This window comes from Ctenopharyngodon idella, chromosome 12, assembly GCF_019924925.1.
Source record: "Ctenopharyngodon idella isolate HZGC_01 chromosome 12, HZGC01, whole genome shotgun sequence".
Lineage (NCBI taxonomy): Eukaryota > Metazoa > Chordata > Actinopteri > Cypriniformes > Xenocyprididae > Ctenopharyngodon > Ctenopharyngodon idella.
The window spans coordinates 21,371,814-21,388,493 of record NC_067231.1 but is presented as its reverse complement, the minus strand read 5'-3'; the positions used below and the strand labels follow the sequence as shown (position 1 = coordinate 21,388,493).

Sequence of the window (16,680 nt, the reverse complement as noted above, 5' to 3'; positions counted from 1 at the left end):
TCATTCTCCTTCTTATCTGCAGAAACAGGCATCTAATCCCTCAACACAACAACAGTCTGGCATTCTGACTGTCAGGAGTGGACATGAGCTGGATCCACAGGTGATTCGCCACCCATTTGTTATTTCAAGCTCTAGTGAGTTGTCTACCTACACAGTATTTTAAAACATCACAGGAGGGCTGTTCCAAAAGGTAGGCAGCATAATTATTAAGATTATGTTTCACCCCCTCTGGGTGCATTTTTTATTGAGCTCAACTAACCACCACTGAGTTTTCATCAGATTCTCGGAAAACAGATGGATCCACAGGTCATAGCCCTCCACATACAAACCCTAGTGAGCCGACTACCAAGACTGCGTTTAAAGGTATTATAAAATCGTATAAATAATCATAGAAATAATAAAAAAATTACAAAATATGAGTTATGAATATTGTGTTTAATATTACAGTTATAATTTATAATAAACAACAATTTACCTTTTATATTCATAGAATTATAAACAATTCTAATTACACTTTTACACTTAATTTCTGAAAAGCATCAATAAACAATAAAACAATAAGGTGATGGAAAAAGGTGAATAGAAAATGGCTGTAATTTGACAGTAACGGTATTCAGCTTAGAGATTTTGCCAACATTTCTTATGCTTATGTTCTTATGCCAACATTAAACACAGCTTCAATTAAATAAATGTTAATTATATAAATGATAAATATTTTAGTATTTAATTTCATATTGTTTAATATCAAATTTATAAATTATAAAAATGTTAATTTTATAAATGATAAATATTTTAATATTTAATTTCATATTGTTGAATATCAAATGTTAAGTATATTTACATTATAATTATATTTAAATAATTATACACTCTAAAAAATGCTGGGTTAAAAACAACCCAAGTTGGGTTGAAAATGGACAAACCCAACGATTGGGTTGTTTTAACCCAGCAGTTGGGTAGTTTTATTTAACTCAACTATGGTTTAAAAATGACTGTATTGCTCGCTTAAAATGAACTCAAAATATGTTGGAAATTAACATTTATTAACATGTTTAATAAATTAACATTTATTAATAAGTTCAATAAATAATAATTAAATAATAAACATTTATTAAATTGCTTATTAATAAATGTTTACCTTTTGATTATTATTGCTGCATCTAGTAATTATGTGTCTGATTTTTAATTTCCAACCTATTTTGGGTTCATTTTAAGCAAGCAATACAGTAATTTTTAAACAATAGTTGAGTTAAATAAAACTACCCAGCACGTTGGGCAAACATTTAACCCACCCGCTGAGTTTGTCCATTATCAACCCAACTTGGGTTGTTTTTAACTCAGCATTATTTAGAGTGTAGCATATATTTACTTAGTATAAATAAAAAAACACTATTTTATCCAGCTAGAGTGTTCCAAATCAGCCACTTATGAGGTTCCTTAAAAGCAGTTGCCTATAGGCAGCAATGAGGCAGTTCAGTAGGTTTTAAAACAGAGCCGACAAACATGAATCACAAAGCAGTCTGATGAGAACTTAGTCGTGGCTAGTCGAACTCTTCAGTATGTGCTCAGAGGGCAAAATATATAATGCTCAACTTAATTGCAGCATATTCAAACTAGAACATGTCCTAATTTCCCCTTGTTGTTGATGTTGCTGTAATAATCATCAGAACATTGTAGGAAAAATTGTTCTTTGTCTTTGTATTTGTGAAGACCCTTAGGTTTAAAAGCAATATTGAGAACGAGTGCTCAATCACTGCATGTAATGCTTTTAATCCATTAATACTGACTTAATAGCTGGAATGCTTGACTGTGTGTTTAGTGCACTAGTGCACAAAAGCATGTCCTGATTTTTATTGTCTCCAACGGCCAATGGAAAATTACAGTTCCATTAACTGGCGGTGGTTGTTTAGAAGAGTTTTAGAAGTGATATTAGCTTTTAAAGATGAAATCTGAATTAAACTACAAAACAACAACAACAACAAAACATTTTACTGTGGGAGGATGTGCTCATATTCATTGTAATTCTACTCCGTCTACAGTCGTGACATGGTGTGAAATGGGCCCCTTGGGAAAAAGGAATATTATACTAATATGGCTTATTATCTCTCCACCTACTTGCATATTAGTGAATGCTGTAATTTCTCAGAGAATAGCTCAGACCATTTGTTTCTCATGCAAAATAGTCACAGAAGTGCTAATGGCAGTCCTTCATCATAGTTGTAGAAGTACACTGGTGACAAATCCCCTTGTTGCAGCCGGGGTGAGGTTACTCAACCATTCCAGCTGAAGATAAAGACAAGTTTGAGGAAAGAAAAGGGGATGATTCACGGCCACATGGACTGACAGCTAAGTGACAGACAAGACACATTTTCCTACTACACTCTCACCCACCTCTCCAGGGTAATCACATAAATGCCATCCTGTGTTAATTCAATCGAAATCTTCTGAGAGGAGAAAGAGACCTCAAAGAAAAATTAAGCAGAGACAGAGAAGAAAACAATAAAGTGATGGTAAAAGGTGAATGGAAAATGGTTGCAACATGACAACGGTATTCAGAGATTTAGGGCTCTGTTCTTTATTAAAGCCAATGAATATATGCCAGCCTGAAAGACAGCTTCAATTGTTCATTATCTAACATAAAACTTGTGACGTGCGGCCACAGATGCTGCAGTTTACTGGGTTCCTCAACCTGTCTCTCAAAAACATGTGATTCTTTTATTAGGTTATGCTAATTGGAAAGTTATCAAGTGCCTAATAATTTAGATAAGAAATAAATTGAAATATTAATAAAATGCTGTCTCCAAAATTGCTCACTCATGCACTATTCCCTATACGTCAAATGCCACATATGCATACTATATGAAGAAATAAACAAATGAATAACCAAATATGAACACTAATCTAAATAAATGTACGCTTTTTTTACGTGAACCTTTTTTTGAAACTGTACATGTTTCATGAATGGTATGATTATACAATAAATCATTATGGGTATAAAATAGTATACACTGTAAACAACAATTTTCTGAAGCTCTAAATAAAACAAAGATTATTGGAGTATGCTTTGCAAGAAAACACTATTTCAGTCTTTCTACTACTAATTCAATGTGTTACTTGCCGTTAATTTGTAAATATTTGTGATATTTACTTCAGAGTGAAAACTGTTTCAAAGTGAATCCTACACCATTTTTTTTTGTGTATAATATAATATAATTTATAAAATGGTTAGCATCTGTCCTTGATTCTGATTGGTCAATAGCTGTGTTTTATTCACGATAAAACAAGGCTATGACCGCTTCACCCAACGGTTCTGTGTATCACTACACAACACCCTTAGCAACCACTCTTAGCAACGTAAACTGTATGTTCTCTTTTGATATTGTTCATTGAAGCTTACTGTATTATGTAAAAGATCGAGTGAGCGAGTTTATTACCTGCATTCAGATTTAGCATTTTCTATCAGGTCAGTCCTATGTTCATAAAAAAATATGTTTAAATGTCCGATGTATTATCTTGTCCTTTTAACATTTATGGGGTTTTCCCATGACTGACAGCGCTAGTCAAAGCATTTGTCAGTTGCGTCTTGTTCCATTTTCAAAACAATCCAGTCTTTTCAATATAAAAGTCTTCGCTACTGACTGACACACTCATAAAGACAGTCTTTGCCGCCATCTACTGGTGTAACAATGTAACTTCTGTTGCTGTTCACGGTCAGGGACTATTTTTTTCGGCGGAAGGAAGGCTTGTATTAAAAGTTTACTTCATGAAAGTTGCACTGATACATATTTCTGGCTTTAATATTTGTATTGTGTGGTAACCGTTTATATATAAAAGCAATAAGGTACTCAAGGCTAGTGCTGTATCGTGAATAAGTCATAAGTCACGAATGAAGGGGTGACTCCGCTTCGCATTGTGCCTAACAACACCCTTCAGCCGTGTCTTATTCACGATATAGCACAGCCTCTCATACCTTATTGCTTACATAATATAATATAATATAATAATACTCTTTTACTAGTTTTGTACACACACACCACCTCAAATACCTTTAAAGAAAATAGTGATTTCAGACACAGCTAAACTTGAATCAATTCATTTACCAAGCCTCAACACAGGCTTTAAAAAAATAAAACATGCAATACTCAAAGTATATATGCTGAAATGACACCTGATATAGAGCATCAAGGATAAGGAGTTCTCTTTAAGAGGGAACTGCGTCAAAACAGTTCAAATATAATGGCAAAAATTTAGAAGAACATTTTCCATGAGGGCAGAACAAAGCTGTTTCCATAGCTGCAGCTTATAAGTAAAGCTCTCATCGTCTTGCATGCAAGCAATCAGGGGACACAAGCTTAATGAAAACTGACACTAATGGTACAGCGAGACACCCGTGTCATCGGTTCCTATCAGTAGAAATCCTTGAAAGGGTATTAGGAAAAAAAAACAGCATCATTGTGGACCAACTCAGCCCACAGCGATCTCTGATAAGAAGTAAATAAATGAATTAATTAGTATTTCTTGAATGTTTTTACTGCTACTTTTGTGCAGTGCTATTGCATCCTGTGGCCACCAGGAATCCCTCCTTGCAACATTATGCTTTATAAACTCAATTTCTCATGTTTGGCAGCACTGGGAAAAAGAAACAAATTTACAAAAGCAAGACAAATAACTCTGTCAACATGTAGTGGCTCTGTTAAAAAGAGATTATTTTCTTTCTAAAGTCAAGAGGAAGTTACCAGAACAGTGATACCAGAAAGAAACAATGAGGAGACCAGGACAGCTAGTAATAGTATATAAGCACAGGTGTAGGATGACTAAAAATACAAAAGGAGGGTATTAAAACAGGTAGAACCAGTGATGTAAAAGGAGGATATCAAAAGGAGATAACAAAAAAGACACATTTTTTTTTCTCCGTTCCTATTGCTTGAAGCAGAAACATCTTGATGAGCACTCATGGAACTTCACGTGAAGTTGTAGTTATCACAAAACCACTTCTAAACTCATGTCATCTCCAACCTGATCTAGCCATCTCGTATTACAGATGCTTCCAGATATTTCTTGACTTATGGAAAGACAAGAAGAAACCTACTGAAGGGGGGCTATGAGATGGGCGAGCACATAGCCAATCAGAAGACAGTAAACCAAGTCACGACGGCGTGAAAGAGCAAGCATTCTCTTCTCAGCAGGCTTTTGTGCGCAGCTCCTCTCCGCAGCTCAAGGCTAAGTGTTCCATTTGCATGGCAGGCAAAACAAAGGCCACGACAACAGCTCTGAGACACACATCTCATCGGGGGCATGGGCTTGGAGGCTTGGTTTCTATTAGCATTTTGTTCAAAAAATAAAAAAAATACTCTGTTTACTGCCAGTCAAATCCATGATAACATGCACCGATTCCTCAGGCTAAGACCATGCCATATGTAGGATGGCGATTAGTTTTGAAACAGCTACTGGAATGAACAGAAAAAGTGGGAAGTGGATACTAGACAGAGCCAATATTATGTTCCAAGAACTTGGAGTGTGAAGAATTCGAACTGGTTGTGAGATTTTATAAACAAATGATGTTTGTGTAACGGTAGAGTATCCCACTAGCAAAGCTAAGGTCATAGATTCGATTCCAATGAATGCAATTCTAATCAAATGTATATCTGGAATGCAGTACTTTAAATGGATAGTCTACCCAAAAATGAAAATTCATTCACCATTTCTCAAAATTTACTCACCCTCATGTTGTTTGAAACCTATATGCATTTTTTCTTTTGCGGCACATAAAATACGTTATAAGGGAACCAAACAAATAGGTTTAAAATGATGAGAATAAATTTTACTTTAAAGGGATAGTTCACCCAAAAATGAAAATTCTGTCATGAATTACTCACCCTCATGTCAATCCAAACCCGTAAGACTTTTGTTCATCTTCAGAACACAAATGAAGATCTTTTTGATGAAATCTGAGAGATTTCTGTCCCTCCATAGACAACTCCATATGAATTGAGTGGTTTAATCCAACTTTTCTGAAGAGACTTGATTGCTTTACATGATGAACAGATTTAATTTTTTTTTCACATGTAAACATTGATCAGCGTACATAAACAGATTCTTGTCCATCCCGTCCCGTATATTCCACCATGTCACCCTACTCGTATCATGAGAATGAACCTCATTGCTTCTCAAGCAAACATGCTTGAGCTTCCGTTTACCACAACTGATGTGTGAGTTAATGAAGGTTTATATGTGAATAACAGCCTAAATGAAATCTGTTCATCATATAAAGTGATTGTGTCTTTTCAGAAAATTTGGACTAAACCGCTCAATTTAATTGGATTAGTTTTACGATCACTTTATAAACTTTTTGAAGCGTCAAAGTGTTAGTTGTGTAGCTGTCTATGGAGGGACAGAAAGCTTTCAAATTTCAACAAAAAGATCTTTATTTGTGTTCCAACGAAAGTCAACGAAAGTCTTACAGGTATGGAACGACATGAGAGTGAGTAATTAATGACAGAATTTTCATTTTTTGGTGAACTAACCCTTTAAGTAACTTTAAATTGAATCCACCCACTACATGACAAGCAACACAATTTGCTAATACTTTAGTTTAGCAAACTGCGACTGTGATTAACTGAATTTGTTAAGCTAAACTATTGGCACACGATTAAGGACTCTGTGATTCAATCCTTCAGCATAATAAAGTCAAGAGTCGTTTAAAGCTTATATAAACATTATAGAGATCTTTACATAACCCTCCTTAAACTCGAGTGTTACCTCTCTGTGTGGGCAACATGGATTTCTGCGTCCCAGGCTAGTGTGAGTCAGCCTCATTTTTGATACTGTATATACCGAGACTATAATCCAGAACAATTTGTGTCAGTGAAAGTACAACCTATCCTGAGAACAAACTGGACTCTTCTTTTTTTGGCACAAAATTCAGACATCAAAAGCAATGTAGTGTCACTTTAAAGTCTCCTGTGTCATGAGCGGGGTACATCACTCAGTGAGAACTGAGCCAGAGAGTCTCGACTGACCGAGAATATATCAAACAGCTGACGACTGGTCCTGATGTTATCATTGTTCATAGGAAACCAGTCGATGATTGTGGCGCTCAAACTTTTATTTTTGTCTGTGAAGCCATCTATTGTGCTTTTGTAAGTCATACTTTTTGCCTTTTTATGGCTTTATTGGATAGGACAGTTCAGACAGGAAAGCAAGGGCAAAGAGTGGGGAATGGGATCAGCAAAGGTCTTTGAGCCAGAAATCGAACTCGGGTCATTGGAGGCGCAGTTGCGCTGTATGTCGGAGCACTGCCCATGAGGCTATCGGCTCTGATAGCCATCTGCCGTTCTAAACAGTTTATGTTTTTTCTAATTTTTGGTCAAAATAATGACAGACTTAAGGCCCTTTCACACTGAATGCGAAGTTTTGCCGCAATGACGCTCTTGAATCGAAACAATAGATCCCTATGGAGCCTTTCACACTGGGCATGAACATTCATGGCACGAACAAGCGAGGATTTGTTTTTTTCGACCTGTGTGTCAATTTTTTCCCCCATCGCTCCGCGATGAAACGGGCCGTCCAATTAGATTTGAGCTTTAGATCATGTGCCCAGAGCAGCTGCTGTTGCACAGAAGGGCAAGAGTGGTGGCGCTGTTTGTGTAAACTAGTGTAAACAAACACCGAAGAAGACTATCCAGGAGGAGATTATCATTGGTATCTGAGAACAGATTATGTTCTTTATACAGAATATCATTTCTATTCATTTTCCACTGAATTATCTGATCACTGTCCGTTTTCTTCCATGTGCGCGAGTGTTATGATTATCAGAGCGCGTTTTAGATCTGTCAGTCATCATGTAATCATATCTCCTGCTCTTCCGTATATAAAAAATTGAGAGAATCATTTTTCTACAGATAAAATATGAAGGCAAATAGACATATGATTATGACGATATGTTTTCTGTGTTTTTAAGCAGCTCATTGTATTTTTTTATAACAATAAAAGATGTTTATGACAAATGATAAGCAGATTTAGCATTCAATCCATTATAAAACATACAAAGAATATATGTCTGCCCATTATCAAATCAAAACCTCAAATCTTTCGAGCAAAGACATTAATAATCATAAATTATGAAATGTAGCTTGATGCTAATTGTATCTCTAATTATATTTTAAATGTATTCTTGGAAGCATTATAGATAGTTTGTATTTCTAATGTAGTACCAAACTTTATTCATCTTAATTTAACACTGTATATTATGCAGCGGACAATGTTAAAGCCATATATGAGACACATACATGAGGACAAATGCATTGTTGATCAGTGCCACCTAGCGTGCAGGCATGAATTAGCAGAAGATGATCAGTCGTTTCGCGTTCGGTGTGAAAGGTCCGTTCTTCCGTGATTCGCCTCGCTTTTTTGCGTCGTGTTCAGTGTGAAAGGGCCTTTAATGCTCAATTCGAGATTGGTACTAAAATCTGCATAACACGGAAATTGCAATATTCTTTTCTTCCCTATTGTGTCATATATGAGAGTGAAATGGCTTCTCAAACAAGAACAAATGTAGGGCGGGACTTGATTTTTTCCTTTGGGAATTGATTGGATCATTGTCGTTTGCTGTTGCTGCAATCCCATATGAGTGACAGGTTGTCCCACCCTCACGCTGAAAAACACATCATTAGAGAAGAGATGAGATGTTGTTGCAAGGGGGAAGAGAATTTTACAAGGGCATGTGAATTTTATGATGTGCACGGATAAATCATTTATGATAAATACTGCAATATTTCTCATAAAGAAGAGAATGTTCATTTTTGATTTCATGGTTCATTTTTGATTTCAAATTCTAAAGTTGGTATTTACTTACTTTGATGTCTTTTTTAAAACTTTCTTTTCTCTGTGGAATTCAAAAGGAGATCAAGCTGCACTTATCCATACAATGTAAGTGAATGGTGACCACAGCTGTCAAGCAAGATTTCTAGTGAATAATGACTTTTCAGTCTGTGGCTTCAGAAGTCTACAAATGTACTGCATAAGTTGTATGGACTACTTTATGAGGCTTTTATGGTGCTTTTTGGAGGTTGACAAGCCGTAGTCCCTATCTACATTCATTGCATGGAAGAGAGCAGCTCAAACATTCTGCTAAACTACTACTTTTGCGGTCCAAAGGGGATAAAAAGTCATATGGGTTTAGAAAGATGAGTACATGATGACAAATTTGTCATTTTGGGTCAACTACCACAAATAATATCATAATTGCACCTTTTTTGTATTTACAGTACTACAAAAGCTGATGTGTACATGCCTAATGCACAAGATGGAATACTGCAACATCAGATAAACTAAAACAATCTTTATAATAAGTTTAAATAATTTAAATGATTAAACTGCAAAAACAGCATATCACCACCACACTGTTGCAGTGCGTATCTCTGGAATAAAAGCCAAAGCACTTGATTATGTCTTCCTGAGGCTTAAACTCAGCTTCCATTGAGTTGATCTCCATGGCAACACTACTAGTGCCATATTTCTTAATGGATACCATGGGCTCCACTGATTCAGACTGCAGGCAGCACGGTTTCTCACCAAGGGGGAAGCATTCAGAACAGTTTCCCTCTGCAGCTATTAGACGTGTGCATGAAAACACACTATTACCCAAACAAACTGACAGGTTAGGGGCTTAAAAACCTCGTAAGAGGCTCTTCTGGTCATAGAAAATGTATTGTTGTGTTGAGCTGAATACACTGTTTGACTGTAAAAATAAAACTGCATCAAAAGGAAAGGCAAACACAGCCTGAGCTATTACACACTGCCCATTAACACAGAGCTCAGTACAATTTGGAGACATTTCTAGGCGTTATATTTAGAATTCACAGCAAAAAATGAATTGAAGGTCGAGAACGTTGGGCCGTAATGTGATACCTTCCTTTTTGTTAACCAATAAAGTCTTACGGCAACAGATAAATGAATGAATAAATTCACTATCAAACATTAAATGATGCACATAGTTAAGTCAAGTTGAGATGCCACAAAGCAAACCTTCATATAGGTCCATCTGAGCAGGTGACTATAACAGCCAATTATAGTATGTTCTAATAATAGCGCATATAACACTCTCGGATATTGGCTGCTCCTGAGTGATGGTGTCTATCTCTTAACAAAACCCCTATGGATTCATATAATGATTGGACAACCTATAGCCTAGAAACTTGCTCCTCTGTGCATTTTTATTGAATGAAAAACTGCAGTGTGAATCACCAAGGATAACAGAATGATAAGAAGCGCAAAGAATAATAGTTATAAACTTCTTCCATGCTGGACAGATAACAAGACCTTTTGATTTCTTGGGAACCTGCTCAAACCAGAAATTTCCTCGCAACAAAATAATAATAATTAAGTTCATACTAAGCTCATTAGGCACCTGTAGTTACGCTTACACTATACACTGAAACGTCATCATATTTTTGATAGCACTATCATTAGCTCAACATCTGTTCATTGTCTTCATTTTTTCCCTTTTCATTTCTGGCAATTGCATTGAGTTTTAGAAGGTAAGGTACGTAAAATAAACCACTTACTTTTTATGGGTTTCGTATCTGCCAGTGGCTCCAAGACTCTGCAAAATTAAATAAACAAAAAAGTAGGATTTTAAACATTATTTATATTAACATTATTCTTGATGATAAGATTAATTATTAATTAATCAGCATACTAATTGAAAACTCAAATGTTTCAAACCTTTTCCAAAAAGTTTTGTTTAAAAATTGGCTATCATTTTTAAGCTTTTGCTTAAAAAAATAAATCAGATGCTACATAATTACAACCTTTTCCAAACTAATACTAGATTGTGTATCGTATTACCCAAATAAAGTCAAATAAATGCAAAATGACAAAAATGCATGAAAATAAAGTGCCTGAAGTACTGCTCCAGAATTCCACAGAAGACAACCCAATGCGTAAAACAGATGTATAAATGTGGCCCCTCGCTGCTTACGTAAGGTGAGTTAATGATATTAACACTCTCTACTAACACAACGCCAAACAGAAATATTCAATTTTCTAATTACAGCGTGATCAATGCAGACACCAAAGCATTTCTGTTACCAGAAACTGTGTCCTCACACTTGGGAATGGCAGTCTCACTGTTGTCATAGCAACTTTCGAGAATATGTTTTGAAAATTACCTTTCCTGTAGATATGCATATTCTTTCATCTGACATCTAACGCCATGGACTAGTGCTGAAAACTGTCCACATCAGTGATCAGCTACCAATACATGAAACTCACCCAAAGCAAAGTGTATTATAAGAATAATTATAGGTGAAGAAAGCAAAAAAGATTTGTAAAATTATTCTTGACTTGATACAGCCTACAGTACTTTATGTTCTTCATATGTCTTTGGTATTTTTTGTAATAATAAACACAGCAGGGTTGTTTCTTCAGAGGAAGGGAGGCAAAGCATTTAGATGAACAAATAATCAGCAATACAACAATAAAAAAATATGAAATACGAGAAATGGAATAGAGAATAATGGGTCATTCCATGTCAAATCAACCAAATTTCAGAAATATCCCTGGCTTAAAGTATTTATTCTGTAGACAAACATAAATAGTGATGAAAGCCAAAATATTAAATGTCACTAAATGTCAGATGTATATTTAATAATCTACTATTTTGTAGAGGGGGTCAAAATGACCATTTTCACCTGAGATTTGTTCATTTTCACTCAATATCCTTTTAGATTCTTTTTTCTTTTTGGTATCTTCACTTTAAAGGCCCTTGATGGTTCAGTCCCAGAGATATGAAGATCTTAATGCGGCTCCATGAGTAAATTGGTGAATTGTACACATTTTAAGTGGTCAAAAACCAAATGTGGGTCACTTTGCATACAGATGATACTTTTTTTCTTTTAAAGAGGAATATCTGAAGAACAAATAATGTTGAAAATAAAAATGTATCTCATGTTTTTCTATCAACTCAATCGCATAGAACATATCTTTCTAAGTGCAATAAATATTCGTTTTCCAAAGTTTGCATGCCTGTAACTCTAAATGTTTTCAAGATATCTTAATATCCTTCTAGATTCTTATTTTTAATAAACTTTCCTTTTGAAATCTTAATTTTCAAGGCCTTATATAGTTCAGTCCCATATATATGGAGATCTCAAAGCAGCTCCATGTTCAAATTGTTGAATTTTACCCATTTTCAGCGGTCAAAAACCAAATGTGGTTCACTTTACACACAGCTGATACTTATTGCATTTAAAGAGGAATATCTGAAAAATTAATAATATTAAACTAGAAATGTATCTTGTTTCCCTCTATCAAAGGAATTGAGAAGGAACTACTCTGAGAACCAAAAATCCACCGAAAATGGTTGTTGAGACACATTAACTTGCTCTCAAAAGTGTATTTATAAGAAACTATATTTGAATCAGTTTTGGGGATATTTGGAAAATGGGATTTTGTTCATTTTAATAGCTTCTGAAACTACCAAGAGTTCATGTACGCAGTATCGCAACTACACGTTACCGCACTGACATCCCTATATCTGTGAGATTAAACCATATAGGGCCTTAAAAATGAATATTCCTAAAGAAAAGTTTAATAAGAACAAGAATCTAAAATGACATTAAGATATCTTTAACACTTTTTGAATTAAAGACATGCAAACTTCATAAAAATGTTTGATTTTGGCACTCAGAGAGGTGTGTTGTATTCAGTTGTTTTCATAGAGGGAAACAAGACACACTTCTAGTTTCAGTGTTATCTGTTCTTAAGACATTCCTCTTTAAACACAATAACTATCAGCTGTTTAAAAAGTTACCTACATTTGGTTCTTGACCATTGTAAATGGATAAAATTCAACAATTTGAACATGGAGCTGCTTTGAGATCCCCTTATCTATGGAACTGATCTATATAGGGCCTTAAAAATGAAGATTACAAAAGAAAAGTTTATTAAGTATTAGTAATACTTTTAGAGTTACAGACATGCAAACTTTGGAAAAGGAATATTTATGGCACTCAGACAGGTGTTCTATGCAATTGAGATGATAGAAAAACACAATAGACATTTCTAGTTTCAACATTACTTGTTCTTCAGATATTCCTTTTTAAAAGGAAAAAGTATCAGCTGTATTCAAAGTGACCCACATTTGGTTTTGACCACTGAAAATGAGTACAAATTACCAATTTACTCATGGAGCCACATTAAGATCTTCATATCTCTGGGAATGAACCATCGAGGGCCTTTAAAGTGAAGATACCAAAAGGAAAGTTTGTTAAGAACCAGAATCTAAAAGGATATTAAGATATCTTTAATACTTCTTGAGTTACAGGCATGCAAACTTGAGGTAAAAAAAAAAACACAAAAAGTGCTTTAACCCATTTTTGAACTGTCACTGTTGGCATATAATGAAACAAAGATTGCTAAAGTCAACAGGTTTTACTAATAGACCTACCAATCTCTGTGTAAAAATAAAACAATGATGCTGCCATCTTTCTAAAGTCATTTTTACACCCCTGTAAATTGTCTCCAAATCTCAGGATAAAATGGTCATTTTTCTACAAAATAGTGGATTACTCAGTAAATATACATCTGTGACATTTAATATTTTGGCTTTCATCACTATTTATGTTCATCTTTCTACAGAAAAAATATTAATAAAGTCAAAAATTTGAGCCGGGGACCTCTGGTTGAGTTGACACGGAATGACCCAAATGAAATAATGTATAAACCATTTATTTTACTTATTAAGTACAACAGTGACAATAGAAGATAAAAGTTGTTTACAAGACAGCATGAGTAAACATGATTCTTTTGTTGTAAGGTTTTAATAATGAGCTGATAATATAAAGAAAGTACATTATGAAATGCATGTTGTCTTGTAAAAATCTCCACAAATCTGCATAAACTGGTCAAACAGATGGAAATGAATGCACTAATTACAAAGCAAACATCTCATCACCTCATTTAGTCATGTCCGAATCTTGAAATTGCTGAAACGTGAAATGTCTGTGAGTGAGCTATTTTAGGCTGGATTAAAATAAAGGTGCACCTTCATGTCTGCAACCTTCATGACACCTGTGGATTTATTGACTATTAGTCTGAAAAAAAAAAAAGGTAAAGAGGACAGCTATTAATAACAGCAGCTGAAAATGCTGAAAAAGCTACATAAAATGCTTTTACTGCATTACTGATTTTGTACTGTATTATTTTTGGAGCAATATATAAATGCTAAACTTTAAAGTACCCCTATTAGTGCCCCTAATATTACCTTTCTTGACAAATAACATTATCGTCTCCTAAAACAAAGAATCAATTCTTAACTGTTGAAACGATTCGTTAGCAATTCCAGTCTCACTTCCTGGTACATATGCAACAATGTAACAAATTTGCATAATGCCTGCCTGTGGTCTTTATTGGTTGCCCGCGAACAATAACCAATTGGACACACTCTCAAACACTGTAGTTGTAGCTGAGAGTTTGGCTCGTGTTGTCGAAATTTTGAAAAAATGCTCTTTTCAGCCCTGAGAACCCACTTGACTGATACGGTACAACCGATGCCATCATTATTGTTTGTATCACTGTGCTTCAAGCGCTGAGGAAGCCTCTGGAGCTGAAATTCAGATATGGTAATGTGTGTTTAATTTCTGAAATGCGCTTGTAAGTAGTGTACAATCACAACAGACTGGGCCATCTGACCAATTAGAGCAGAGTAGGCTCTCAGAAAGGAGGGGTTTAGAGAGGCTAAATCTTCAAATGACTCAGACTCTTTTAGAAATGAGGTGAAATGAGGTGAAAATTAAAGTGTTTTTTGACCTTGGGTGCATGTAAACCTATGGTAGCAGACCTCCAAAACAAAATTAAGAACCTTTAAATAGCATAATTAAGGTAAATAGCATAATAAACAGTATGCAAATCTAATCATAGAAAATATTAAACTATCGGTTGCTTGTGGAAAGTGTAAGGTAAATGGTGTTCTATACCCTGAAATGGTTAAAAAGTAAAATTGAAGATGAACAGAGAGAAAACTTTGCTTCCTCATTTCAAAAGTCCGCCACACACCACTAATACATTGGTACCACCTTAACATGCATAATTTGTTAACGGGAAAACAACTCCTAAAAAGTAAATTCAAAGTTAATTCTCAGGAAAGGAGTCCTTAATTAGCTTTATTTTGAATCGGAAACAGGAACGCAAGGCAAACAGCCTTTAAATAGCCAAAGAAAAGAAATGAGCAATTATGAAATAATTATCTATAGACCTGGAGATGCTGAGAGCAATACCTGAATTGATGTGATTGTGCCACTGGATGTTAAAAATACTACTTAAATCAATATCTGCACAAAAATAACTATATATCATATTGATAAAAAAAAAAGAAAAGAAAAGAGAAAATACACTTGCTACACTGTCCAGACAGCTCTTCAGTTTAAAATCTGCAAAAGGCTCAGCAGCCTTGAACCTCTTTTCCCTGAACAAAGTAAAGAAAAACATATTCTCACATACTGAAAGAACATGTCTTACAGTATATGATGTGACTCACTTAACTGTGATGTTCAAAACAAGCTAAATCAATTTCCACTGAGGATGACACATTTGCCACAGTGTGAGGTACACGATGTTCTATTCCAAACCCAGCAGCGTCTGTGACTGAAGTCATACTTCCTAACAAAGCTCATAGCGTGAAGTGTCGTGAATATACCCAAGAGGGACTGTCTGTCCCACATGAACATAGTTTATCTGCTCGCATAGAGTCATGATGAGATCTGCTGGAGATAAATGACAATGATCATTAAGAGTGTAATTGTGTGAAACAAACTGACATCCAATTCCCCAACGATTGCATAACAAACTACCCTTTCAGGCAGGTTAGATGTTTAACCTCTTCCTCTTAATCAACACTATATTACATCATGGTCACATTAAAAAAAGACATCATTTTCAAATTGACTGCTCTGAAACTTAATTGGGTTGAAGATGCAAAAGCAGCTTTATTGGAACAATCCAGAATCATAATCAATATAACAGACAATAGGGTCAAAACCACAGGGCAAACAATCCAGATAAGAACAGAGTCCAAGACACAGGGAAATCCAGGGGGGCAGGCAGAAGATCAAAACCATGACACAGGAAACCAGAGAGAGAGCACTCAGAAATGCAGTGTGACACTTACAAGACTTCACAAGGAACAAGCGAAAATACAGGGCTTATATAGGCAGATAATGAGATAATGAGACACAGGTGGAAGTGATCAAACAATAATGAGTCCAGGTAATGAATTATGGGAATTGAAGTTTATGATGGGAAAGCAAGGGAGTTGGGAGGAGCGCCCTCTTCTGGAGATCATGGGCACTGCAGCTGGTGGATGTAACGCAAATAAAAATCCTAAGGCCTGATTTACTAAACGGGGTAAATTAGCACGAGGGCGCAATTCCACAAATGCGCCGATGGGAGTGGCAAGTTTTGCACGTGATCTACTGCTGATGCGCAATTTAAATAACACAGACACAGTCAAATCATTAACATAATGACCAACGCAATCTACCAAAAACAGTGCAAACCAGCGTTGGGTCGCAAATAAGCAGAGCTGATGCTCACCAGGTGTGGGTCGATACAGGCGCAACTAGTTACATGTAATATACGGATAAAATATTTTCTCCCTTCTACCACGTGATCTCTGTTCTC

At 35.4% G+C, this 16,680-nt stretch overlaps 1 protein-coding gene across 5 annotated transcripts in view; it reads right to left on the bottom strand.

The window, feature by feature from the left end:
* Positions 1–16,680, bottom strand: part of ankfn1 (ankyrin repeat and fibronectin type III domain containing 1) — an 88,292-nt gene that overhangs the window by 42,705 nt on the left and 28,907 nt on the right. For 4 of the 5 annotated variants that reach the window (XM_051915124.1, XM_051915126.1, XM_051915123.1 and 1 more), the window contains one exon: positions 10,566–10,603. The exons of the other annotated variant lie outside the window; for it this stretch is intronic. In XM_051915124.1, coding sequence (XP_051771084.1) covers positions 10,566–10,603 — 38 coding nt within the window. The remainder of the gene's footprint in view (positions 1–10,565; positions 10,604–16,680) is intronic. 5 annotated transcript variants of the gene reach the window in all.